Source organism: Lutra lutra, chromosome 10, assembly GCF_902655055.1.
Source record: "Lutra lutra chromosome 10, mLutLut1.2, whole genome shotgun sequence".
Taxonomy (NCBI): domain Eukaryota; kingdom Metazoa; phylum Chordata; class Mammalia; order Carnivora; family Mustelidae; genus Lutra; species Lutra lutra.
This window is the reverse complement of record NC_062287.1, coordinates 110,211,769-110,239,511: the sequence shown is the minus strand read 5'-3', so window position 1 is coordinate 110,239,511 and position 27,743 is coordinate 110,211,769. Positions and strand designations below refer to the sequence as shown.

The following is a 27,743-nucleotide window of genomic DNA, read 5'->3' as shown; positions in this document are numbered from 1 at the left end:
GGATGCAGGCCCATGTCTCCCCTTCTAGGGCATAACCAGAAATTACCCGAATCACTTCCACTCATACTGCCTGGGCCAGAACCTCATCCGGTGCTCAGACCAGGCTGAGTGGGAGGCTGGGAAATGTCTCCCGAGTGGAGCCTCCCACATGCTCAGCTGAAATTGCTGCAGCTGGAATCCGGGAAGAGTAGCTACTGCCGAAGGGCTGCTTCGCCGCCGCACACCTGGGTCCCGCTGAGGAGGCTTCCTTCCACGTCCTTCTGTTCCTAAACAGGCATTCTGCTTTATTCTTACTATAAGTGAGTGGTCAATTTTATCAAAGTCTTTTTCCTGCATTTATGGAAATGATCACTGTTTTTTTTTTCTTTTAACCCTATAATATGTTCTATTACAATAAATTTTCTAATGTTAATCCACCCTGTAGGCTAGGGATTGAACCCAAATTGATCACGATGTACCAATTTTACCTTGTAAACACTGCAAGATCTGGTTCTGGTTTTCTAATATTCTGCCTAGGACTTTGCATCTTTTCTGGAGTGGGGTAGAGCTACAATTTCCCTTTCTCTTTCTCACGTGTCTAGAATGTGGTTGTGGTATCAAAACCAGCGTTTTGTGTTGCCCAATCCAGTGCGCTATCAGGCTTCCCTACTCCCGCCCCAGCCTCTTCTGTTCTGCGGCGCTTCTGAGAAAGTCTGGGTAGGGTAGCCGGTGTTTGTTCTTTGAAGGGTGATCGCCCACTGCCCGTAAAACCATCGGGGCCAGGTGTCTTTGTGGGCTGGAGAAGAAGGGGATGGGCTACCCAGTCACTTTCTCTCTTTGCTATTGCTTTTTCTAAGTTTTTATTTATTCTGGAGTCCATGTTGGTATATTTTTTTAAAGATTTTCCTTATTTATTTAAGAGAGAGAGAGCACAAGCAGGGTTAGGAGCAGAGGGAGAAGCAGACTCGAGCAGGGCGAGAGGCAAAGGGAGAGGGAGAAACAAAGTGCTGAGCAGGGAGCCCAACGCAGGGCTCGATCCTGGGACCCTGAGATCATGACATGAGCTGAAGGCAAACGCTTAACTGGCTAAGCCACCCAGGTGCCCCCCATGTTGATATTTTGCATTTCTCTTGAAAATTGTTGAATTCTCTTAAGTTTTTAAATCTACTTGTATATTCCTGTTTATATATTCTTATGTTGCTTTAAAAAATTGTCTCTGTATCAGTGGTTACAGCCTTGCCCATTTTCTAAGCTTCTGTTGTCATTGTTTGTCTCTTTTCTCTTTCTTGATCTTTCCCATGGGAAGACTGTCTATTTTGTCAGTCTTTTCAGGGCATCAGCTTTTGGTTTTCTGGATCTCTTGCTTAAGATTTCGGGTTCCTATTTCAGAGGTATATTAAGGTTCGCCCTTTACTATTTCCCCAGCACACCTGTTTTATTTTACTCTCTTGTCTTGCTCGCTTTTTGTGCTAATGCTTATTTATTCTCTATCTTTTTTTATTTTTTAGGAAATGCCTGTAAAGCTTTAGATTAGCCCCCTGCACTGCTTTAACGCACCTACAAGAGTTGGTATGAGATGCCTTTGCTGTCACTCACTTGAAATCTTTTTAAATTGCCATCATAATGTTCTCTTCGCCCACAGGTTGCTCAGGTCACACTTGCCAGTATCAGATATGTATGTAGATATATGTTTGATGGCATTTTAATTGTTAATTTTTTACTTTGACTACACCGTGATTAGACAATGTGGTCTATAGGATATTGATGCTTCAAAATTAATGAAGACTTCTTTTTTATGACTTAATGTTCAATAGATTTTTAAGATATATTAACTTAAACGTGTATATCCTCTATGTGTTGGATGTATTTACTGTGCATTAGGTCAGATTTGTTCGTTTCTTAAATCTCGTAAATGCTCTTTAGATGTTGTGTGATTTATCTGTTTTTGATAAAAGTGTGTTCAGACCGCTCACTCGTTGGGATTTGCCTGTGTCTCCCTATACTTCCATTTTGGTTCACATGTATTGGGTCAGTGGTGCAGGGCACGCAGACCCACGCTTGTGGTGTCTTGGTGTTGAACGCTTCCATCGGCTGTGAAATACACCTGTGTCTCCTGTTGCTTTTGGCCTTGAGTTCTTCCCTTGCTGATACTCACGTTGCTGCCGTGTTTTCTCGGGTTGGGGTTAGCAGGCGCGCTCCCTCTCGCCCCCTTCTGTACACACATTCTGTGTGGTGCTTTTAGTTCCAGTATGTTCTCTGTAAGCTGACTGTGGGTGGCTTTTTAAAAAGCAAATCTAATAATCCAAGTCTTTTAATAGACTTCTTTCATCCATTTGCCTTCCTTTTGTCATTATTGATATATGTGGACTTGTTTGTACCACCTTATCTTTTTGAGGTTTTAAAATTTAAGTTCTTCTTTTTTTTTTTCCAGTCAGATGGTGGCATTCCGTACACACTTTGTACACCTCATATTTGTTTTTTGTTTGTTTTTTTTTTGTAACATGTACATAACAAAAAATTTACCATTGTAACGGTTTTTAAATCTACAATTCAGTGGCATTAATTACACCCACCAGGCTGCGCAACCATCACCACCATCCATTTCCAGGACTTCCGCATCATCCCAGTTAGAAACTCTGTACCCAGAAAGTAGCTATTGTCCCCTCTCTCCAATCCCTGGCAACCTCTGTCCTACTTTCTGTCTCTGAATTTGCCTACTCTAGAGACCTGATATAAGAAAACCCGTACAACATGTGTCCTTTCCTGTCTGGCATCTTTCACCCAACATCCGTGGTTTCTCCGTGCTGTAGCAAAATGTGTCAAAATTTCATTCCTTTTCAAGGCTGAATATATGCCATTGTACATACAGGCCACATCTTGTTTAGCGCTTTCTCTAGTAATGGACTTAGGGGTTGCTTCCACCTTTTGGCTCCTGTGAAAAATGCTGCTATGAGCACTGGTGGACAAGCATCTCTTTGAGTCCCTGCTTTCAATCCTTCTGGGTAGAGATGCCCAGAAATGGAATCCCTGGATCATATAGTAAGTTCGTGGTAACTTTTAGGGGAACTGCCATTCTGTTTTCCACGGCAGATATACCATTTTACATTCGCACCAGGAATGCACCATCTTATTTTGTGTTTTCCTTTTTTTTTTTTTTAATTTTAAAAGATTTATTTATTTATTTATTTGACAGAGAAAAAGATCACAAGTATACAGAGAGGCAGGTAGGGGGTGGGAGGTGGGAAGCAGGCTCCCCGCTGAGCAGAGAGCCCAATGCAGGGCTCAATCCCAGGACCCTGAGACCATGACCTGAGCCAAAGGCAGACACTTAACCCACTGAGCCACCCAGGATCCATGCACTGGGATTTTGTGTTTTCTGTTTCTAGTTTTTTCTTTGCTTCTTTTTGCCTAATATATGTTTTAGCAATGTTGGCAAGGTAGAGTAAGTTGAAAGTGAGATGAGTTAGGAGGCTATCACAAGAGTATAGAAGAGGCAAGAAAGACCTGAACTGAGGCAGGGATGGTAGAACAAAATGGAGACTTAAGAGTTATTTCAGATATACATTTACTCATTCATTCCACAAATATTTTTTAATTTCTGTGATTGCAGGAATGAGAAAGACTGAAATGAACAAGATAGTCATGGTCTCTGCCTTCTTGGCACTCACAGTCTAAGTGGGAGATGGACATGAATAAAATAATCCTATAGGTAAAAGTCAGAGTGGAGATATGGAAAATGTGGTAAAGGAGTGATAGTGGGTGTGTGTGGGTGGGGGAGGGGTAGATGACCAAGTGTGAAAGCCAGGGAAGACTTCCCTAAGGAGGAGTGTTTGGATGCAGAGAGTTAATCAGGTGGAGGTAGATTGAAAGTGGGTGGCTAACAATGTTCTAGACAGGGAAAACAGCCCATGAAAAGGCCCCGTGGCAAGAGAGGGAAGGTACAGGCTTCTGGGAACAGAAAGGAGGCCAATGTCACTGGTGTAATATTGTTTACGTTCCAAAATATATAAAATAATCTAAATGTTCAGTGTGAAGAGAATTATTAACTGAATTATGCTGCTTCTGTAAAAGGGGACACTGTGCAGTCACTGAAACAGTGTCTAAATCTATGTACATGGGAAACACTCATAATAGCGATAAGTAATAAAAACCAGTTGTTAGAGTGATTCCTGATACTGATAAGTAATAAAAACACATTGAAACAATGTTTAGAATATGATCTTGTTTTTGTTTGTATATAATATATAATCAAAGAACATATGTTTATTTCAGTATGTATAGTTTTAGAGAAAAAATCTGAAGTATGTTCACCAAATGATCATTTCTAGGGAGTGGAATTCTGAGTGATTGTAATTTTTTTTTCTTTTTGTTAATTTATATCTAAAACCTTTATTCAACAAATAAAAGCTAAATATTTTCAATTTCAATTGAAAATATTGTATAAAATATTGTATAAAGCTAAAATTGAAAAAAAAAAAAGACATTTCTGAGCCAGAATTGGTAAACTTGATAACTCCTCAGGTATGGGGGAAGAGAGAATGGTGGTAACAGTCAGAAGGGACTTGGGATTCTGTTAGTGGTGGACGGCACCACGGACGCAGAGAGGGAGCACGGCTTGAGCAGAGTGGAGTGGGAGAAGATCACAAGTTAAGGCCAGACACGCTGAGTTGGAGGTAGAAATGTCTGACAGGAAGCTGGGAATGTGGTTCTGGAACAGAAGAGAGTCACAGCTACTGAGACAAACGTGCAGTGAAGAGGTCCTTGCATCTCCAGCAAGGAGGTCGTTGGTTGCCTCTGAGAGCCAGTGGGGCAGAGAAGAAGGTCGGGGTGCAGTAGGACGAAGGGTGATGGATGACGAGGAAGGATAAGCAGCCAATGTAGATCATCTTTCCCAGCATTGGTGGAAGAAGAAAATGAGCATTTTAGGGTAGAAGACAGACTAGGTTTGACAATCGAGATTTAAAAATTTTCAACATAAAATTTAAAAAAGCAGAGGGGCAAGTGTGAATCAATCAAACCAATCACCAAAGTATGTAGAACAAGAGAAGAAATGTGCCTGGAGTGGACCTTGGTAAATAAGCATAGTTTGGGTATAAAATTCTAGATTGTTGGTTTTCCTCTCAGAGCTTTGAAGATACTGTTTTTACTATTTCCCTTTCTTTCTTTCTCTTTTTCTTTCTTTCTTTTTTCCTTTCTTCCTTTCTTTCTCTTTCTTTCTTTCTTTCTTTCTTTCTTTCTTTCTTTCTTTCTTTCTTTCTTTCTTTCTTTTTAAAAAGATCTTATTGATTTATTTGTCAGAGAGAGAGGGAGAGAAAGAGCACAAGCAGGAAGAGAGGCAGGCAGAGTTAGAAGCAGGCTCCCCACTGAGCTAGGAGTCGAATGTGGGGCTCGATCCCAGGACTCTGGGATCATGACACAAGCCAAAGGCAGACACTTAACAACTGAGCCACCCCAGGCATCCCTCCCATTATTTCTAGCAGGAAGTAAGCTGTCAGTCTAGATAAGCTGTCTTTCCTCTCTGGGGCTTTTAAGATTTTCCTTCTGTCTTTTTTCCTTGTATTTATCTTTTTGGGGCTCATTATGCTTCTGAAGTCAGAGGGTCCACAACTTTCAACACTCACAGGTATCTTCATTCCATAGTCTCTTCCCTTTTCTCTCTTCTGTCCTGAAATGCTGATCTGCCATGTGCTAGCCCCTCTAGCTGTGCACCACTCCTCTTAACCTCTTTTCTGTGTTTTTAATCTCTTCATCTTTTTATGATGTGCCTTGATCTTTGTCTTTCAGTTTATCCTTTCTCACTTTTAATTTAGTTATTCTTATCCAGATAATACACGTGAAGAGTTTTTTTTTATTTTTATCTTTTTTAAAGAATTTAGGGTTTTTTTTACAGTTTTTTTTTAAAGATTTTATTTATTTATTTGCCAGAGAGAGAGAGAGAGAGAGAGCACAGGCAGTCCGAGTGGCAGCAGAGGCAGAGGGAGAAGCAGGCTCCCCGCCGAGCAAGGAGCCCGATGTGGGACTCGATCCCAGGACGCTGGGATCATGACCCGAGCCAAAGGCAGAGGCTTAACCAACTGAGCCACCCAGGCGTCCCAAAGAATTTAGTTTTAAATAATCTCTACGCCCAACGTGGGACTCAAATTTCAATCCCAAGGTCAAGAGTCACATGCATCACCAACTGAGCCAGCCACACGCCTCCTCACATAGTTTTAAAACCCAAGGAATTATATAAGACTTGTCACAAAGAATGGTAGTTCCCTGACAACTGTCCCTTATTTTCTGATCTCCAGGAATTTTCAACTCTTTAAACAGACTCTTTTAATATTTGTCTCCTCATATGTAAATAACATGCCTGCTTTGCTAACTTCTTGGCTTTTCAGTTGGGGCATCTTCTCTTGGTTTCATACTGTGGGAGATGTGGGCTTTGCTGTCCCTTCCCCACACATCTCCCATCCCAGACATCAGACACATGTGGTTAGATCAGTAGTAAGTGTTTCTGCTTCACAACTGGGAAAATGCTACTCCCTGCTGGACCATCCCTGCTGGACCGTGATTCATTTTCTTTCCTGCACTTCTTCATTGTTTCCCTGGAGGTCGTAGTTGATACTGGGCTTCCTATGTGCACGACACTAATTTAACCCTAAACTGCCCTCTGGGTAGATAGCTGTCTTCCCATCATGCTCAGACCTGCTACATACTCGGTTGTATTGATGGACGAAGCCTTTCTCAGAGCCGTGAGCCTGTCCCCGTCTAGACGCTGTCCACCAGCCCCGACCATGGATTCTCCCTCTGCCACCACACCAAGGGCTTCCTTTGCTTCCTTCCCAAGTTCGATTGCCTGGTGCTTCGATCCCATTTATTTTGGATTGCATAGTTGGATTTCCAATTTCAGTTCAGCTTCAAATGCTGAATTTTTCTTCAGAAATTTGAAGATTTTGCTGCATTTCCTTCTAGCTTCCAGTGCTGCTATTGAAATTTTGACATAATTTTTATTCTTGCTCCTTGTGTGAAGCCGGTTTTATTCTATCTGGAACCTCATAGGAGCCTCTTTTGGTTCCCTGTGCTCTGAAAGTGGACGGTGAAGTCTTGCTTTGGGACTCTCTCACCACTTGGCAGTCCTTTTTCTCCCCAAACTCATGCCCTTTAGTTCTGAGAAATGTTCTTAAATCATCTTCTGCCCTTTCTTCTCAAAATTCTATCTTTCTGGACCTCCTTCTCTTCTCCTCGTTTTCACATCCTCTGTTAAGAAAATCCTATCTGTGATTACTTTTTTATTTTCCAGAACATCATTTTTATACTCTGTTTTGTAAAGTACCATTTTCTTGTTTCTTAATCTGCCCAACAGTTTCCTTTCTCTGGACAGTCTGTTTCTTTAGGTCTCTGTGTTTCATGTCAGGTTTCCCGAAATGTCTGCGGATCTCTGGCTGTCACTCCGCTCACATTTAAGAATGAGACTTAAGCTTCCTACAGACTCTTGGTGGTAAGACGAAGCCATCTATTGAGAAACCTCGCTGTGGGACTCTCTGTATTTGCTCTTGGGCTGGACGGCATCCCCAGAGAAGGCCTTTGCCTTCCAGGGGCCAAGTAGAAGACAGCTATGGATCTCAACAGTCACCTTTCCTCCTTTGGTTCATTGTGATAGCGCCGCCCTCAATCATTTTGCCCCAGAGAGTCATTTCAGTCTCTTGCCACAGCGGTTGGTGGAGAGGAGGAGGGTGCTGGAAAGGGGAGGACCTGAGGACTTGCTCCCTCCTCACTAGAATTTCAACCAATTCTTCTCATCCCACCCTCCCCCACCCCACTCCAGAGCAGCCTGGAACCACTGAGTCCATAGTCTTCCGAGCTGCTTCCTTGCTCTCTCCTGCTGGCCCAGGGCTCGGGGCCCTTTAGTCTGCTGTCCATAACTCCCCTCTGCTTTCCAGCCTCCGATCCTCTGTCATCTCTTCCCACTTCTGCCTGTCCCACTGTCCATCCCAGTGCTCCGGAAGCCCTAGAAGATGCTCTCCTATTTCCCCCTGTGCCTGGGAGGGGCATGTATCCCCACTCCTTCTACAAAGGGGATTTGTGGGGAAGTTGTCTTTCGAGGATGCTTGCTTTATATGGTGTGACTCCCACCTTCGGTAGCCCAGATCTTGTCTTCTGGCTCCCGCAGGAGCAGGCTCTGGGTCACTGGGACCAGCGGACACCCCAGGATGACACTTGGCAGCTACAGAACTCTCCCCTTTGGATTCACAGTTTCTTCTTTATTTCATCTCTGATAATCTTTGCTTTCCTCTTGGCTCGACATGTATTTTACTATAGTACTTAAAAGAATTCAGACAATAAATATTGAAGGAAAAATGTCTAGGAATTCTGTAACAGTGAGGTTTCTACAAACGTGCAGTCTACCATGTTGCCAGCCATGGGCCCTCCTGGTGTCACACAACACTTGTATAGGAGACACATCCGTGTGATGTCCCGAGCTCCCCTGGGTGACCCCTTGAGACGGGCAGGTTAGATGCCACGACTTCCATGTTACAGCTCAGGACGCTGACACGTCACCTCTGTCAGGTAACATGGGGGCCTGGTTTGAAGCTCCCTTCAGTGACTCATGCCCTCACGAGAGAGCGGCGGGGTCTTGTCCAGTCACAAGCAGGAGTGTGGAGTGGCCGATGAACTCCCAAAGCCTCTCTGGGGTGCAGGTTATAGGGAAGATACAGGGAGTCCTTGTCTCAACGTTGAAGTTTCACGTGAGTTGAGGAAAGTGTCTTATCTTCACCCATGCTGAACCTGCATAAGCCATGGGCCTCCACGCGCCCCTCCTGGACAGTCCGAGGGCAGGTGTCGTAGCCATAAACTCTGACAGGTCTTCCGGGAAAACCCTTTCTGTGCCTTTAGGACCTCTGGAATCCCAGGGCACAGTGGACACGTCTGGGGAGAGATTGGGCTAAAAGCTGTTCTGTAGACTCCGAATTCACAAACAACCCTTTCATGATAAGAGAGTCTGATAGCAGTGGCCTCGCATGCGGGTTTCTTCCCCCATTCATCTCCTCCTCCACACGCCGACAGGGAGTGGAAGGAAGATCGAACCCAAGCCAGGTTCGGCCTCCAGGCCCCATTCTTTCCACTCACAGTCACGGTCTGGCCAAGAAGAGGGCTCCGCTTGACGTGTGTGGGTGGCCGGGGCCGGCAGGGCGCTCCGGGGAGAGTGTCCGTGGGCACGAGGCACAGGGGACGGTGGACAGCCACGGCCGGGGCTTGAACTGGTTTCTCATTCTCCCCGTCAGTCCCAGGACAGAATCTTCCCAGGTGCTCTAGTTTTCACACAAAAGAAGTCTCTAAATAAGAATTGTGGCGGCCTCCAGTGTGCTGGCCAGCTGTGTCCCCACACACGCTGCTGTCCCCGCACGCCGCACCGCTGACACGCTGTGCTGTTGCTTCCCAGGTACTGCGACTGCTTCGCCAGCGGGGACTTCTGCAACAACTGCAACTGTAACAATTGTTGCAACAACCTACGTCACGAAATCCAGCGGTTCAAGGCCATTAAGGTAATATTTTTTCCACCAAAGACATGCATTCTAAAAGTGTCTAACAGTGCTTGAGATATGGGGTGCCTGGGGGCTCGGTTGGCTAAGCGTCCGACTCTTGGTTTCGCCTCAGGTCACAGTCTGAGGGTCGTGAGATCGAGCCCCGCATCAGGCTCTGTGCTCAGTGGGGAGTCTGCTAGAGTTCTCCCCCGTCATGCTTTCTCTCTCTCTCTTTGCTTTTCCTCTGTTTTTTTAATTAACAAATAATGTAGGGGCGCCTGGGTGGCTCAGTGGGTTAAGCCGCTGCCTTCGGCTCAGGTCATGATCTCAGGGTCCTGGGATCGAGTCCCGCATCGGGCTCTCTGCTCGGCAGGGAGCCTGCTTCCCCCTCTCTCTCTCTCTCTGCCTGCCTCTCTGTCTACTTGTGATCTCTCTCTCTGTCAAATAAATAAATAAAATCTTAAAAAAAAAAAAACAAATAATGTATTACTAGTTTCAGAGGTGGAGGTCAGGGATTCTCCAGTTGCATATAGTACCCGGTGCTCATCACATCTCCTGTCCTCCTTCATGCCCGTCACCCAGTGACCCCAGCCCCTCCAGCAGCACTCAGTCTCTCTCCTAGGGCTCAGAGTCTCTTATGGTTTGCCTCCTCCTCTGATTTTATTTTATTCTATTTTTCCCTCTCTTCCCCTATGTTCCTCTGTTCTGTTTCTTAAATTCCACATAGGAGTGACATCATATGATCATTGCCTTTGACTTATTTGGCTTAGCGTAACACCCTCTAGTTCCATCCAAATGGTTGCAAATGGTGAGATGTCATCCTTTTTGATGGCTGCGTATTAGTCCTTTGTGTCCTGCGACTAATCCTAAAGCAACAGATGGATTAATGTAGCAGACAACTGAGATACCTCTCAATGAACATGATTTTTACATAATAAAGTACATTTTGATGGAGTTTGTGTTTTCTGTCTTATAGGCATGTCTTGATAGGAATCCAGAAGCTTTCCAACCAAAAATCGGGAAAGGGAGGTTGGGAGACGTGAAGCCTCGGCACAACAAGGGCTGTAACTGCCGGCGCTCCGGCTGCCTCAAGAACTACTGTGAGTGCTACGAGGTGAGCTGCCCCGGCCCAGGCGCAGGGGGACCCGCCAATGACCCCGGGGCCCCTTTGGGAGCCCGTTGCCCGCCTTGAGCCCACCATGAGCGCCCAGCAGAGGCTCCTGCCCCGTGGCCTGGCCCACTCCGTGGCAGCAGGTCGGGGGCTCCCAGAGGTGGGCCTTGCCTCCTCCGTGTGGAGTCTCGTCCCCAGGCTGGCGCTCCGAGACCACAGTGGACCGCGGGGCTGCCAGGCTGAGCACACAGCGGGGCAGAGCAGTTCCCAGGCCGGAGTTTCTCGGGGACTCACGGGCCGTAGAGGGGGTCACTCCCTTCAGCTTCCCCCTCCGTTCCTGGTGTTGGAGGAAAGGGAGGGACAGAGGAAAGAGCCCACAGGCCCCAGCAGTGAAGGAGCCGGGAGGGCCCTTCCTTGAAAGGCTCTCCCTTGGTGTGCTTGTGGTCTTCAGGGGCGATCTGTGAATTTTATTTGGACAAGGTTGTCCCAGACAGTCAGGCTTGAGAAGGGTCCTCGTGATTCCGGGGACATGTGCTGGAAGCTCTGAGTGAGCAGGCCCAGCCTCCCCCAGCTAGGGTTTTGGAAATGCAGTCATAAGTCATGCCGAGATACAGGATTCAAGCTGTGAGTACCACCCCCCCCCCCCCCACCGTGGAGCAGGTTTCGGATGGTCTTACAGCATCTCTGCCTGATCCTCACCCGCTTTCCGGAGGCTGAGCCTCTGCCAGGCAGCAGCCCACATGAGGGGCGGGTGTCCTGTGCTCTCGAGAGTCGACTGGAAATCCTGAAGGGCCTCTTGCTCAAAACATCCAGGGGGCAGAGTAAAACGCAAGAGATACCCTTTGATGTGCATCTCTGAGGGACCCCCCAGCAGCTGAGACAAAGAGGGAGGCCAGCCTGAGCCAGGGGGAGGCCCCGGCTTGCCAGGCACACTGCCTTGTGCCAAGAAGCCGAGTTCCCCCCACAAGCAAGTGGCCAGGGCCTCCCTTAGGACAGCCACGCAAGGCCGGCCCTCGGTGGGTCTCAGAGTCTCCCCAGCCGCACATTCCCTGCAACAGCAGAGCCAGCAGGACACAGGCCCCCCTGGGACATGACATGGGCTCGGGTCCAGGGCACCGCAAGAAAGCAAACACTGCATTCAAGCCGGTCCAGTGCAGGTGTGTGGACTCTGGACTCTGCTAGGTGTGCAGTGGCACAAAGTCTAAAAGACAAGGCACATTCCTTTGTTAGAAATACTGAGCATCCTCTGATGACCTTAGTTGCCCAGATCAGCAGATCAGCACAGATCTGCAGAACAAGCATAAGAGTAACGAAAAGTTTGAAATATTGAGAGCATTACCAAAATGAGACACAGAGCCACGAAGTAAGCAAAGACCATTGGAAAACCTGTGCCGACAGGCTTATTGGACACGGCGGGATGGGGCGCAAACCCCCATGTGTGGAAACGCAGTATCTGCGAAGCACAGTAAAGGGGGCGAGCTGAGAGCTGTGGGCTGGGATCCTAGGACCCGTGTTCCAGTCCAGGCAGCGCTCTGACCCCCTCTCTGCTCAGGACTCATGCCCACACTCACATGCCAGCCTTCCAAACCCCCTCCCCGTGTCTGTATGAAAACTGCAGATTAAACACACACACAGAGTTATTTAAGGTCCAAATAGAATGTGTTGTTTTTTGGTGAATTATAGGGCAGTCTAATTTTATTGAAGCATTTTATGTTACCAGGCCAAAATTATGTGTTCTTCTATTTGCAAATGCATTGGTTGCAAAAATTATGAAGAAAGCCCAGAACGGAAAACCCTAATGAACACGCCAAACTATATGGAAATTGGAGGGTCTGAAGGCAGCCATCAGTTGTCACCAACTAAATTCTCAGGACCACCAAAATTCAGACAAGATAGGTAGGTACTGTGAACCCACCCTCCGAAGAGGGGAAACAGAGGTTAATTTGAGAAAGTCAGTCTATATACTAGAAAGACCGTGTGTGTGTGTGTGTGTGTGTGTGTCTGTGACGGAGGGAGGGGTGGGGACGAGGTGACAGCTCCCCTGCTGGACCAGCCTGAGATCCCACCCGCTGTTTCCGCGGGGGTCCCCACCACGGAGACCGCTCTGTGCCATCTGTCCTCACGGACAGAGCTACCCATGTTGTGGACAAGCAGAGGGGCCCCGTGGGGATCGCCGACAGGCCAGCACTCCCGGGCAGCGAGGGCACGATCTCCGGACCGCAGGCACCTGAACGGCTGCTGGCCGTGTGGGGAGACAGCCTGCCCGCCGCGCTCTTTCCTACGGGGGCGGTAAAGCACTTCACACGAGGTGGACAGCGCCCCACTGAGCTGGGCTGAGGCCATATTAGAACCCCAGCAGATCTCAAAGGTTGGGTGATAATTTTACTATGTATTAGACTAGGTTTATCCACTTAAAAAAGTACCTTCCAATTCAATGCCCTGAGCGCTGTCATGATAAAGTACCAGACGTCACGAATTCATATCATTTTGCAAAGCCGAGTTCGTGCTCATTTGGTCAGAGACACCAGAGGTACTCGTCCCTGGGCGTGCAGGGGTCTTCACCAGTAAAAATCCACCGAACACGGCCTCATTGTCTGTGAACGGGGGAGCAGAGATGTTCTCTCGTGGCTCGCGAGCTGCGTGTCCCACCTGGTATGATGGATGCTCCAGAGGTCGGAGTCTGGCCTCCAGACATTAGGGGTTTCCCGGTCGGCCCTGTTTGTTCGTCTTGAACAAGTCATCGCGTGTTGTCTGCACGGAGAGATTCGAACCCATCCCAACCCCCGTGTCTGTTCTCATCCTCCAACACTTGCACTTGGGGACGTTTTCCTGAATTTCTGGAGTCTGAGCGCGATGTGGGCAGCCGTGGAGCGAAGCCACAGTTGCCCCTCGAGCTCAGAAGGGCCCCAGCCGGTCCTGCACGACAGAGTCCTGCTGTTCAGGGCTCCCAGGGGGCCTTTGTTGGGGGGATCCGTGCCAACAGCGCCCCTCCACGGGGACGAGTCCTCAGGGCCGTTGGCCTCCAGGAGCTCAGGTGCCCCCGGGGCCGGAGCTGGGAGCAGGCTTCCCGGCGCTTCTCTAGGGCCTTGTCTTACCCAAGAGGCCTGCCTCTATCCCTGCCCAGACCCTGGGCTGGACGCTGTCGCCCCGGAGCCCCTGCAGGTTGCAGGTGGCCTCCCGGACCGTCCTCAGACCCTGCGGTGACAGGGGAGTCAAGAAGTGGACGGGTCACCCCTAAAAGCAAAATGCGTATCATCAAGGTTTCCGGTACGAGGCGTTAGGCTTCACCGGTGACCCACTGTAAATCCCGTGACCAGGACGTCCCCTTACCATAAGGTACTTAAAGCGCGGCACGGGGGCCGGGCCTGTAACCGCTCTGTTCCCACCAGGCGCCCGCCCTCGTGCATCTCCTGGGAGGTGGTGGAGGCCGCGTGCGCCTGCCTGCTGGCCCAGGGCGAAGAGGCGGAGAAGGCGCGCTGCCCCGACGGCCTGGCAGAGCAGATGATCCTGGAGGAGTTCGGGAGGTGCCTGTCGCAGATTCTCCGCATCGAGTTCAAGTCCAAAGGCCTGAAGCTTGAGTAGTTAGTGTGATGACTGCGGGATGCGCGTAGGTCTTGTTTCAACGTTCTGAGGGAAACGGACGCGTAGTTTAGAAAGGTTGTTGGAGGGACACGAGGCCAGGCCTGGTCAGCGGCCGTGTCACTAAGGTCAGGCTTTCCCTCTGCATCCGGGGGCCCGGGGGATCTACTCAGAGTTCTCGGTGAGGGTCTCGGTGAGGGTCTCAGTGATCACAGACCCCTTTTTGGAGGAAGTGCGGGACGCAGCTCACGGTGGCCGTCTGGCCCCGGGGACAGAGTGGCTCCTGGCGACTCTGGGAGCACGTCCGCACTGCCGGTGCCGGCAGCCTCTGGGGAAGCAATGGCCCATCCCCTTGCCTTCACCCTGTCTTGGAAATTTTCCTCTGAAGGCTTCTCCACCTAAAAAGCTGTAGTGATTTTTCACTAAAAGTATTTTGAAATTAATTCTCCAGATGGGCTGCTAAGATACAACTTAAAATCTCCAAAAAAGTACAGAAAACCTTGAGGAATTCCCAAGTGCGGACGTTTTCCCAGAGTCACACGAATTCTCCACTCCCGTCCGGCCACCCTGAAACGCAGGCAGCGGGCTCATGCTCGTGACTGCAAATGATCTAGGTTCTAATGTGTTTTCATTTGAGTGTGGGAAAGCTCTATTGTCCAATTAATTTCTCCCTAATTACTGTTCTAATATTATTATTGTTTGTTAAAATATGGTTAAAATAACTAGTTTGCAGAAACCAGCAGGTAAGATTAGTTATTACGTTGACTCTCTTTTGGTTCTATTGAAAAAGCAAAGAGGATTAAAAACTTCAAATGTCTTCCATTGTTGTAATTAACTTAGTAGCTGAAACGTATTGGTCACGTTTCTGTGTTTATGAATAGCCGCGGCCCCTTTGAGCCCGTTTAGAAAGCTCGCTCATGAGCACAGCGTGGTCAGCACGGAGCCCTGCGGCCGCTCGCGTTTCCTAAGCTGTACTTGGAACAGCAAATTCTGACAGGGAACCACGGAGGGGAAGAAAAACACTTAATTCTTCACCATTTCAACCCCCTTTGGCTCCTTTGGATTGAGATTCTTGGCGGCAAGCCAGAGGCAGAACCCCGCACTGGATGGGGAGGGGGTCTGCCAGGCTGGGTGCCTTGTTGCCTGGCGTGCTTTGGGTCCCATGTGCATCTGCCAGAGGAACCGCATCCACATCACCCCTGGGGCTGGGGGTGGGGGTCCTGACAGGGCTTCGTGACCCCTTCCTGGGAGGCGGCCTTCCCTCTGCGTCTCTCCTGAGAGCTGCCAGTGGCAATGTCTGCTGGCCATGCAGGTAACTTAAAATTTTCTGGGAGCCACATTTTAAAAAGTGAAAAGGAGTAGGCGAAATTTATTTTGATTATCCTTTATCTACTGTCATTTCAACATGTAATCAAATAAACATGATGGATGGTCTGCGTTCTTTTGTATGTACCAAATCTTTGGAAACCAGCGTGCGTTTTACACCCATATCTCAGCACACACCAGGAGCTGCAGGGCGCAGGTGTGGAGGGAGGCAAAGGAAACGCCGTTCTCCAGAACTATTCTGAGCCAAGAGCTGCCCAGAAAGGCCCTGAAGCCAGGCGTGGCCCACCTGCAGAACCCGGAGAATGTCCTGGCCAGGGAGGAAGGTGAGCATCCACCTGGGGTCGGGGATCTGGCATGACCCTGGAGCTGCCCGGAGCCCAGGCTCACGTGGGGCGAGGGACCTGCGGGGCTGGGCCGGGAGATTCTGGCTGCAGCCAGGGATACCGAGCCGAAGCCTGAAAATTAGGGAAGGGGCACGACCCCTGGAGAGTCTCTCGCCAGGGAGAATTTCGTAAGCCCATACCGCTTGGAGGAAATTCAGTATGAGAAGGGAAAGCCAAGTAGGGCTGTGTATCAAGCCAGTGTGTATTACCCAGAGGTGACAGCTACATAGATGACTAAAAAGAGAGAAAACAGCTCTTCTGTTGCTGGCAAAGAGCCAACGCCATATGAAAACTACATAAAACTAAACACAGCGTGTCCCCACTTCGGGCTGTAGCTGCGCAAAGTGACTCTCTCTCTCTCTCTGTGCTCGGCCACCTCTGTGATCAGGGCAAGACGGTTGGGTTTTCAGGGCTGGGGTCCTGGTTTTGCTTTTCCCCAAATGCAGCTTAGCTTAAACCTTGCCCTTTCAAGAATCTGAGAGAAAGTCCTGAGAGAAAGTGCTGAAAGAAAGCTGCTTGTCCCCTCAGGACACTTTGACACCACACTTGGCATTTCCCCTCTGCCCATCATTCTCCATTTCTCAGACACCGGTGGGATGTCCTGTTACTTCTTCCGTCGGTCTGACACCAACTGTCTGGAGTCAGTATCGGAGTCCCCAGGGGAGGGCTCGGTCCCCCCAGACCGCCCCCAACCTCGCACACCAGTTGCCAGTACTGGGCCCCCGGGGGGAAACCCACACACTTCCATCTGACTTGGCTGCCACTGGAGGTCCCCAGGGCCCGCCTTCGAGTCTGCAGCTTCGCTCTAACTGCTCACAGAGCTCAGGGGGACACTTGGCCTACTATTACCGACAGATGGTAAAGGCTGTTCAGGGATGATAGAAAGAGCGGGATGAAGAAGGCCACAGGGCAAGGTTTGGGAGCATACTCTGTCCCCGGGAAGCTGGGGTGCCACCATCCTGGCAGGTGGCCGTCACCAGCCCTGAGACTCGGAACCCTGTGTTGTCGGGCTGTGCATGGTCGCTTCACGTCAGAGGCACAAACAAGGATCAGCTTGATCTCCAGCCCCTCTCCCCTCCCCAGAGCATGTGACTGGGTCTTTCTGGTGACCAGCCCCCAGCCAGGAGCCCACCCAGAGTCCCTCATTAGAACAAAAGACACTCTGGCCACCCAAGAAATTACAAAGGTTTTAGGAGCCCCGTCAGGAACCAGTGCGGAGACCTAATCCGTATTTCTATGTTACACATGCTGAAAGTGTTCTCCTCAGTTAACCATGAGCTTGTAAACAATGCAGAAAACCTGGGAACCTGTGAATCCTCCTGAAGAGAGAACCTTCTGCTGCTGGAAAACATCAGCGGGAGCCTGTCTGTCGTCCTTGTCTTGGCGCCGAAGCTCTTCCTCCCTTACACAACCCTGCGCTGGTCACCTGAAGTTCTGCCGACCTCCAGCGGGGATAGGGCTGAAAACCACCACAGACGAGTTAACGCCCAAGCTGGGCTAGAGCATGGTTTAGGGAACGGAAGAAGGAAGTTTCTTCTAAGATAAAGACGGTGCCCAGGGCGTCAGTTTGGGGAAAAGAAGAACCACTGGAGGAAGGGGCGGCGCCTTCTGCCGGTCGCGCTCCCTACAGAGGCCCGTGGGCGGAGTTCAGTGGGACACCAGCGTCACGCTGTCAATGTTCTGGAGCTTGGCCCTTCCCTGACGGCGTGTGATATCATTTTCAGGTGCTTGCTTGCCTCTGTGCACCCTTTCTAGTGAGGTGTCTGTCCAGGCCTTTTGCCCATCCTTTAACTGGGTTGTTCACTTTCCCATGGCTGAGCTTTAGTAGGAGTCCTTCGTATATTTTGGATAGCAGTCCTTTATCAGATCTGTATTTTGCAAATATTTTCTCTTAGAGCCTTTTCTTCTCATTCTCTCCATAGTGGCTTTCGCAGAGCAGAAGTCTCAAATTTTAATGACGTCCAGCTCATCCATCATCCTCTAACGGATCATGACTTTGGTGTATCTAAAAAGTCACTGCCATGCTCAGTCATCTAGATTTTCTGTGTTATAGGAGTTTTATAGTGTTGGATTTTACATTTGTGTAGATGGTCTATTTTGAGTTAATTTTTGTGAAGTGTGTAAGGTCTGTGTCCAGATTACTTTTTTTTTTTTTTTGGTTGCATGTGGATGTCAGGCTGTTCTAGCAGCTTTTCTTGGAAAAAACTATTTTTGCTCCATTGTGTTGCCTTTGTTTCTTTGTCAAAGAGCAGTTAACAGTGTTTATGTAGGTCTAGTTCCGGGCTCTGTGTCTCATCCCATTGATCTGTTCATCTGGTCTGTTGTCGAGACCACGCCGCCCTAATTACAGCTTCACGGTAAGTCTTAAACTCAGGTAGTTGCCGATCCCTCAGCCTTGTTCTTTTTTTGCAAGACTGTGTCGGATATTCTCCGTCTTTTGTCTCTCCATATAAACCTTGGAATCTGTTTTGCCACAAAATAACTCTTAGAGGGTTTAACTGGGGTTGTATTGATTCTATAGATCAAGCTGGGAAGAATGGACATATCGAAAATACTGAGTTTTCGTATCCATGAACATGGGATATTTCTATTTTTAGCTCTTCTTTGATTTCTTTCATCAGAGTTTGTGGTTTTCCCATGTGGAACTTATAAGGTTTTGTATGTATTTCATTTTTTGGGGTGCTAACATAAATGATATCATATTTTTAATTTCAAACATCACTTGTCCCTTGGTGTTATATAGGAATTCAGTCAACTCTTGGGTTTTTCCTAAAACATTTACTTATTATTTGAGAGAAAGAGAGCAGGGGGGAATGGCTGCGATGGGTGTGGGGAGAGACTCTCAAGCAGGCTCCCCACTGAGCAGGGAGCCCGTCATGGGGGCCTGATCCCAGGACCTTGAGATCATGACCTGAGCTGAAACCAAGAGTCGGTCACCCAGGGCATCTGGGTGGCTCAGTGGGTTAAACCTCTGCCTTTGGCTCAGGTCATGATCTCAGGGTCATGGGATCGAGGCCCGCATTGGGCTCTCTGCTTGGCGGGGAGACTGCTTCCCCCTCTCTCTCTGCCTGCCTCTCTGCCTACTTGTGATCTCTCTGTCAAATAAATAAATAAAATCTTTAAAAAAAAGGGAGGTTGGTCACCCAACCAACTGAGCCACCCAGGCTCCATAAAAGCAATTAGCTTTTGTATATTGACCTTACATCCTGCCACCTCGCTGTGATTGCTTTTTGGTTCCAGGAGTTTTTATTGTTGTTGTTGTTAGGGGTTTTTTGGTTTGTTTGGTTTTTTTTTTTTTTAAGATTTTATTTATCTATTTGACAGACAGAGAGGCAGAGAAGCAGGCAGAGGGCCAGGAAAGCAGGCTCCCTGCCAGGCAGAGAGCCCAATGCGGGACTTGATCCCAGGACCCTTAGATCATGACCCGAGCCAAAGGCGGAGGCTTTAACCCACTGAGCCACCCAGGCGCCCTGTTGTTATTGTTGATTTTCTGTTTCCTTACAGACAGTCATGTCATTTGCAAACAAAGACAGTTTTATTTCTTCCTTCCCAACCCATATGCCTTTTCTTTCCTTGTCTTCTGGCATTAGCTAGGACTTCAACTACAAGGCCCCCAAGGACGAGAGAGGACATCCTTGCTTTGTTCCTGATCTTAGCAGGAAAGCTTTTGTTTTTGTATTATTAAGTATGATGTTAGCTGTAGGGTTTTTTGGTAGATGTTCCATTTCAAGCTGTGGAAGCTGCCCTCTACCCCTGGTTTGCTGAAAATTACCATCAATGTTAGATTTTGCCAGATGCTTTCTCTGGATACAGAAAGAGCTGAGTAGATACACTGATATGATCATGTGATTTTTCCTCTTTAGCCTGTTGATGTGATGATTACATTAAATGATTTTTGAATGTTGAACCAGACTTGCATACCTGGGTTAAATTCCACTTAGTCATGGTGTGTAATTCTTTTTATGTGCTATTGGATTTGATTTGCTAATATTTCATGTCTATGTTTATCAGAGATATTGGTCTGTGATTTTCTTATAATGTCTCTGGTTTTGGTATTAGGATAATGCTAGCCTCCTAGAATGAGTTAGTATGTTCCCCCTGCTTCTGTCTTTGGGAAGGGATTGTAGAGTTGGAATAATGTTTTCCTTAAATATTTGGTAGAATTCACTTGTGGACATGTCAGAGCCCTAAAATATATTTTAATAGCTTAAAAAACTAAACTTTTCATTTTGAGATAATTGTAGATTCACGGGTACTTGTAATCAATGATACAGAGGGAGGCTGCGTACCCTTTATCCGGTTCCCCCTAACGGTAACATCTTGTGAAACTTTAGTACAATATCATGACCAGGATCCTGACATTGATATGGTCAAGATGCAGAACATTTCTATCACTTCGAGGAACCCCGAGCCACACCCATCGTCCTCCTTTCCCTACCCCTTTCTAGCCCTTGGGAGCCACTGTCCTAGTCTCCATTTCTATACTTATGTCATTTCTGGAATGCTGTATAAATGGATTCATATGTAACTTTCTAGGATTTTGTTCACTCAGAAGAATTCTCCGGCCATTCATCTGGGTTGGTGCATGTCTCAGGAGTCTGGCACTCTTTCTTGCTGGGTGGTAGGTGTGTGGTGAGGATGCATGGCCGTTTAGCCATTCCCCCACTGAAGGGCATCTGGCTGTTTCCAGTTTTTTGCTGTTATAAAGCTTCTGTGAATGTGTGCAGGATGTTGTGTGAAGGTGCGTTTTCATTCATCTGGGTTAGATGCCCAGGAGTGTAATTGCTGGGTTGAATGGTTGAATTGCTACGTGTTTCATTTTTAAAGAAACTGCCGGTCAAACGCTGCCACGACGGGGGGAGTCAGTCACCAACACAAGCAAAACAGAGATCACACCCAAAGACCCAGAGAGGAAACAGGCCCGTGGCTGCGTCTGACTCACTGAGGACTGAGTTACGCCCGCAGATGGCGTCTGGGACCTGCTCTGCAGGATGGGATGCGGGTTGAAGACTTCCATCTGCTGACTCGCACTGGGGACAGTGGGGACAGACAGACACATGGAAGGAAAGGACAACCGAAAGCCATTGCTATTTTTTTATTCTGCTGCTCAAAAGAATGACCGAAAGGGGGAGAAAGTCTTAACGACAAAACCCTAACGACACAGCATCAGAGCAGAGGGGACAGGACGGGTCACTCTACATAAGTCGGCACAAGATTTTCCATCGGGTCCAAGTTTGACCACAGGCGCTGGGGCACAGAGGAGCCCGGCCAGAGCGTCGTCAGGGCTGCTCGTCCTCTGCAGAGAGCGCGGGCGGCAGGTCGGGCAGGTCGGGCAGGTGCTCCAGGGCTCCGGCCTCTGCAGCAGAGGAATGCAATTAGCAGAGCCCTGACATCTGCACCAGGGACGGTGACAGCCCCTGGCACACATGCTGGAGCCCCCGAGCTCGCACCCCTGAGGGTCTCCCCGAGGATCAGCCCTGAAATCGAGAGCAACCCTTCCTGTGTGTCAGTCCTGATGACTCAAGTCTCCCACTTACGACGCGTCTGAAACTACCGGGAGTATAATTCCTGCCTGAGAAGTAGAAATCGGAATCTCCGAGCAAAAGAAGCTCCATTTCACAAAGTTGAAAACCGCAAACCAAAGCGCGAGACCGGGAGAGTCGAGCTGGCCCTCGCGGGAGACGTCCACAGCAGATTTCCCCGGCAGAGAGCTCGCCGCAGGCTCGGCAGGGCTCCGGCCCAGTGAACCTGCGTGTGGGTTTTGAGATCTCTCCGTCCTGCACAGTCTCCGTCGCCACAGATGGCTCCAGGGAAGAAGCCACAGGCCTCCGGCCTCCTGCCTCCCAGCCACCCTCAGCTCCTTTCACCGAGGCGGCAGGTCCAGCCAGCAAAGCGCAGGGATCAAAACCGAACCCAGGAATTCGTCTCGGCTCTGCCAAACTCACACAAAAATTGAAACAGATGTCTCTCCTGGAGAATCCCAGCGTCCCTCCCCCACTGTCCCCTGCCCCCGTCTCCCCATGCTCCGTTCCCAGGGCACTGCGGCCTCCGTCCCGACTTCTCTCCATTGCCCAGATGACAAGCACTGGGCAGAGGTGTGGGGCGGAAAAGGGCCGCGGGAGGCCTCGCCATCTACGTGTCCACGGAAGACACCAGGTCTAGGATAGAGGCTGTTGGGACAGGCGTGCGGCCCGCTCTCCAGGAAGGCTCCAGCAACCCGCCTGTAATGCGGGTCAGGTGACCATGCTTTCGAGTCACAGGGTACAATGGCCTACCGGGAACTGTGGCCCGAAAACGTCCAGCACTTGTTACCCTGCCGGGAGGAATGGCTCCAGCGGAGGGAGAGGGATGGAGCCCCTCTCTCTCCCCGGTTCCCCTGCGGCTCTGAGGCCCCCTTCCAGGGCCAGTGCTGGGGCCCGCCGCAACCTCCGCCCCTTGGCCGCTCTCCCACCCAGCAGTGGCAACTTGGGGAATGGGAGTGGAGGGCTGGTTACTTCCCAGGAGAATCCAGAGAATTCTACGGAAGCCTTCTCTGACAGGCTTTTTACGTGGGCAGGGTTCTAAGAAGTGGTATTTAAAATTGGTAACATTTCACGTACCTTTGAGATGCAAGAAAGTCAGAAACTCTATTATCGTGCGCATGGCAGCGTTCTCAGCCGGCGACCCGGCAAAGCCTCCTAGGAAACAGAATCGGCGTCTGTCGCCTGCCGCACCGCATTCTTGGTCTCTCAGCCTCATCGGCAGTGGCCTGGGCATCCGGAAGCCAGGGGACTGGCCAGGACCCCTCCCCAGGGCCCTGCTTAGCACAGCAGGGTGTGTGTGGGGATGTCTGGTCAAGACCAGACTCTTCTGAGGCCTTGAGCCTAGTGACTCTGCCTCTGTGGCCGCCCTGGGCCCCGACGCGGGGCCTTGGGCTTGTCCTTCCAGCAGATGGCGGACGTGGTCAGGCCAGGCTCAGGCCGGGATGCGGGAGGTGTGCAGGAGCCTGATACCCCACCACCGTGTGTGCCCTGGAGGTGACGGGCAGTGAGGTGACCCAGGCGCGCTCACCTGGCCTTGTCTCGTCTTCAGGAGGGAGTTCCCGCTTGCCGGCGAGGCCGGGCTTCTCGTGAAGCGATCTGTGGTTGTCGATGGCATCTGTTTGCAAATGGAACGAGAGGAAAGCACCTGACTGTCCTCCTCCTCACTCCCGGTACACCCTCCCCTCTCCCAAAAAGAGACACCCCGGCTGGTGATAATCAGAGCACATGCACGACTGGACTGTGAGAATAATAATCATTGTTATATTATTAATATAATAAGAATAAGAATAAGAATAAGAATAAGAATAAGAATTTCACCACAGGGAAACCAGAGAAGCAGAAAGATCATTCTCTGTGGAACCACGAACTCGTGTCAGGGCCAGAGGCGTGGATCCCCCACAGCTGCTGGGCCTCTGCCAGAGGAAGGAGGCGAGCGAGAGGGAGGACGGTGCTCAGCAGAGCTGCCCAGGCCCCGGGGAGTGTGGGCGGGTACAGCGCGGGGAGTGTCATGGAGGTCCCAGTGGTGCTGGCGTCTGAGCGGGGCCTCTCACGGAGACCAGAGGGGGTGGGGTCCTGTGTCCCCGAAAACACGGCCACTGAGGAATGAAGTTCGGACTAATCAGACTTACTCTTCCAAGACCCCTCTGGCAGCCGTGTGGGAGGTGGCCTGGAGCCAGCCAGAGAGACCAAGACAGCGGGACAGAGGGGGACAGGAAGGGAGGCAAGCAGGGGGATAAGTGCGTGTGCACCTACCTGCGCATGCGTGTGCTCGTGCGTGTGTCAGCTGGTGCGAAAGGAGGGCATCGTGACTGCTAGCCGAGCGGTCCCTCGAGAAACCCAGCCTGAGGCCCTAACCCAGTGGCCCGGCAGGGAGAGAAGCGGCCAATTTGGGGTGTTTTGGGGATGAAGCAGATGAGGCCACAGGACGGGGTCAGGGTGGCTCGGGTCTTGTGGCCACTCGCCTGGGGGACTGGCATCTGCAAGGCTAAGCCAAAGAATACTGACTCCCTCTCCCCAGAGCGGGAGTTCAGGGGGACGCATGGCCCTCGGGGAGAACCGCGGTCCTTGCCATGGCTCGAGTGCGGTCACACTCCCGCAGCCGCCGTCGGACCGCGTCCCACACCGACGGACCCCGGCACCTCACAAAGCGCGCCCACGACCTCGTCTACACGTACAGCCTCTGCTGATCCAGCCTGACAGACGGACAGCTGAGAGTAAACAAGAGCTTGTTTTCTAACTCAGGATTCCTGTCTTCCCGAGGACTGTGTCTTCTGTATTCCCAAGTCACAGAAGTGTCTCTGCTAAAGGTTCCTTCTTTCTTTGGGGTCAGAAGCAGAGACGAGGACACCATCCGAGGGACGGAGCTCAGGGTTCCAAGGCTTCGGGAAAATATGTGCCTTTGGAGCCCATCTGTCCCTCCTGCAGGCGAGGACACTCCACTCATAGTGACAGCACTATGTGTGGGGACCCGCCTTGCCTTTGACCTGAGACCAGAGCACCCAGACCCCTGCTGGTGGGAATGGAATATGCCCTACGCGTTTGCCTCCTTTCCTGGTGCAGAAGGCGGTAAATATATAGGGGAGGGTCTGTTTTGTTTCGTTTTAGGGTGGATGACTGTCCCCAAACCAACCATGCCTGCAAGTTTGAAAGCTACGAGTGTGAAAGCGATTGGAAGGGAAAGTAAAAGGTCCCCCTTACCCCCCAGTGCCCTCCTTTAGGATAATTAAAATCCTGTAGGATTTAGGATTATTATCCTTTAGGATAATTAAAATCCTCCTTTAGGATAATTAAAATCTACAGAGCGAGCACGAGCAGGAAGCAGAGTGCCGGCAAGGAGCATGGGGGGGGCATCCACACACGGCCCACGGGGCCCCAGACCTGTCCCCTTCAGGGCCTGGGCCACCTGGAGGCGTAACCTGTCTGCACACCGTCTCCCTATTTCCTGCTGCCTCCTGCCCTTACTAAGAATTGCAGCTGGTCTCCACGCTGCCGCCACCCTGGGGATCGCTCGGCCCACGGGGTTCTCCGCATCGTGAAAGCCCTAAAGTCACACTGTGTCCAGACAGTGTCAAAACAAGGACAGGGTGCTGAGTCCCAGTCCACCCACAGGCTGGCAAGGTCTGGGAACTGACGGCGGCGGTGAAACCCCACACTCCGGTTCTGCACGCCGGCACACTGCACATGCACACACGCACCCCCCCCATCCCGGCTACACTTCCCAGCTGGTAGATTCATGGCACAGAGGTAAGGCCCAGGGTGGTCTGGGACCCCGATGGACTATGACAAGTCAACGACAGTGTCCTCCCATTCCACACCGACCAGATCTGAACTTCTGAAGCAGAGAAAGTGCTAATGAGGCTGACGGTGGACACAGGTTCCTTCTGGAAACATCCCAGGACTTGGGTCATCTGACCCATGTCCGCATAAGGCCCTGGTGAGGGGTGTGGGCTCCTCCTGACGCTCCGTGGGGTCAGATGCAAGGCCCTGCCCCTAGCCCCGGACCCAGACTCAGTCATGCCCAGTGGGACTGTCCCATGTTCGTCACCTGACCCCACAGATCCACGTCCCGCAGACCTTTCCCTCTCGCCGCTCTCCCCCTACCCTAGGCATTTGGGTCCTGCTCTCTGCCACACAGATCCCTGAGCAAAAAGGAGCAAGGCTAGGAGGAACAGATGGCGGGGGGGGGGTGGGGGAGAGGACCCAGGAATGTGCCCATTTGCTGCGAGTGAGGAGTAAGGGCTCGAGTGAGGAGTAAGGGCTCAGAGGAGGCTGGGGGCAGCGCACGGGAAAGGGCGCCACGGACAGATGTGGCAAGGATTTGAATCCACTGATCCCCAACCTACATGGAAATCCATCCTGCCTGAGTCTCATGGCGCTCCCCCCCCCCCCCCGTCTCCCTTGACCTGACTAAACCCGGACTATCAGTGTGTCCGCGTGGGGACTGGCGGCACGGACGTCGTAAGAGCGGGATTCGCACAAACGCTCAGCGCGATGAGCAGGGTCGGCTCTGAGGGCCCGTGTGTCACTCACGTGGACCGAGAAGGTAGCCGGCACTGTTCAGGGTCCAGCCTCTCTTCTCCTTCACCTTAAAAGGGAGGAAAGGGTCATTCCCGGGGCTCCAAGAAGCTTCGAAGACCGCCTCTGCACAGCCCACCCCGGGGGTCTGGGAAGCTGCTGCCCAGCTCAGATCCTCACAGAATTTACATCACAGAGTTTTAATACTCTTGTCACATACTGGGCCAAGTGACGTAAACCCTGAGAGCAAGATGGACGGGACAGGAGGCTCACCAGGCTTTCCAGGCATGACACGGGCTTTTGCATGCCCGGGGCCCACTTGAATTTCAGCTTTGCCCCCAAATAAGTTGTGTTCCACGGGAAAACAGGACTGCTTGCTTTCCCAAAGAATGCACTCTAGAGCTCAACCCCCAAACACGTGGGGCGCCCACTTGCTTCTGGCCCTGGTGAGGACGCTGGCGTTGAGGGCACCGGCGGGTACCGCGGCTCCCTCCCGGGGTCACTGACCCGCTGCGGATGGAATGAAACGGGACTTGCCGGTAACGCGTCTGGTTTTCCTGGTTTAGATCCGGAGCTGGTCATGCGCTGGCAGAGGGGCCAGGCCAGGAGGATCCCGGAGCGTCTCAGCGCGAAGCCCGCCCGGGGCTGCAGGACCCCGGCCGCCCGGGGCTGCAGGACCCCGGCCCCCCGCGACCCCCGCGCGCCCCGCGCCCCGCGCACCGGCGTTCGCGCCCCCCCCCCCCCGCCTCCGCCCGTCCGCGTCTGTGCGACTCCCCCTTAGCGGGGACACGCGCCGCGCACTCACCGGTGACCCGAGCCCGGGGGAGGCCGAAAGGGCCGCGGCGAGGAGCAGCCCGGCGAGCAGGAGGGCGCCGCCGCCGGACATCTGCGGGGGAAGGCGCGGAGCGGCCGTGGGGCGGCGGCATCGTCCCCGGGGCGCGCTCGGGCGGGGGCTCGGACGCCGGCGCTGCCCGGGGCTGGAGGGGCGGCAGGGGCCGGGGCGACGCCGACCGAGCGCCGTGCGACGCCCCCGCAACCGAGCCGGGACGGGGATGAGGGACCCCCGGGAACGTCCAGGGGCGGGCGAGGCGCGGAGCGGCGGGAGGAAGGGGTCCGCCGCCCGCCGGGGGCCCCGGGGCGCGCCGTACCTTGAGCTGCGGCGGGGGTCGCGGGGCGACGGGGGTCCCGAGGTGGCGGCGGGTCCGGGCGTCCGGTCGGGTCCGTCGGGTCTGGCCGGGCCGGGGCGCTCACCGCATGGCGCGGCCGCAGGACCGCGGGGAGGAAGCGAGGCGGCGGGGCTCCCTCGACGTGTCCGTGGCCCGGAGCTGCCGCCGCTATTTATGCGGATCGGCGGGGAGCGCGCGCCGCGTCACCGTCCCCGGGCTCAGCGCCCGCCCCCCGCCCCCCCGCCGAGCAGAGCCCAGAGGCCGGCGGGAGGGACCGTAGCGCGGCTCCGGCGGGGGCGGCTGCGCGGTGGTCGTGAGCACCCGTGGAGGTGCGGGGGCAAGGAGAGACCCCAAACCCCGCAGGGGAGCCCCCCGGCACCCCTGCAGAGAGGTCTCATCACCCCTGCAGATAGCCCCCCACCACCCCACAGAGAGCGGCTGTCACCCCTCAGAACCCCCATCACCGCTGCAGAGTGCTCGTCACCCCTGCAGAGAATTCTCATCACCCCTGCAGGTAGGGCCCCGCTCCGCCATCACCCCGCTGATGGCCTCCATCACCCATACACTGAATAGGGAGCCCCCATCAGCCCACACAGGGAAATGCCAAAAGCTGTGTGTGGGGGGGGTCTCAATGGCCCAAGTCATTACTAAGTCAG

At 51.7% G+C, this 27,743-nt stretch overlaps 2 protein-coding genes across 4 annotated transcripts in view; one reads left to right on the top strand and one right to left on the bottom strand.

Annotated features, from left to right (window-relative positions):
* Window positions 1–15,283, top strand: part of TESMIN (testis expressed metallothionein like protein) — a 37,795-nt gene extending 22,512 nt beyond the window's left edge. The window contains exons 8-11 of one of the 3 annotated variants that reach the window (XM_047690581.1): window positions 9,404–9,506; window positions 10,462–10,599; window positions 12,317–12,492; window positions 13,986–15,283. In XM_047690581.1, coding sequence (XP_047546537.1) covers window positions 9,404–9,506; window positions 10,462–10,599; window positions 12,317–12,492; window positions 13,986–14,178 — 610 coding nt within the window. In that variant the 3' untranslated portion in view covers window positions 14,179–15,283. Of the gene's footprint in view, window positions 1–9,403; window positions 9,507–10,290; window positions 10,429–10,461; window positions 10,600–12,316; window positions 12,493–13,985 lie in introns of those variants that run through there. The other 2 variants (XM_047690582.1, XM_047690583.1) reach the window with 2 other exon arrangements.
* A 5,681-nt stretch (window positions 15,284–20,964) lies between these two features.
* On the bottom strand, window positions 20,965–27,249 carry GAL (galanin and GMAP prepropeptide). The gene is made up of 6 exons (XM_047692380.1): window positions 27,070–27,249; window positions 26,727–26,807; window positions 25,937–25,991; window positions 22,935–23,021; window positions 22,484–22,561; window positions 20,965–21,240 (listed from the first exon to the last, which is right to left on the bottom strand). Exons 2-6 carry the CDS (start codon window positions 26,805–26,807, stop codon window positions 21,164–21,166), a joined length of 378 nt encoding a protein of 125 aa, XP_047548336.1. The 5' UTR covers window positions 27,070–27,249; the 3' UTR covers window positions 20,965–21,163.
* Between the last annotated feature and the right edge of the window lie 494 nt (window positions 27,250–27,743).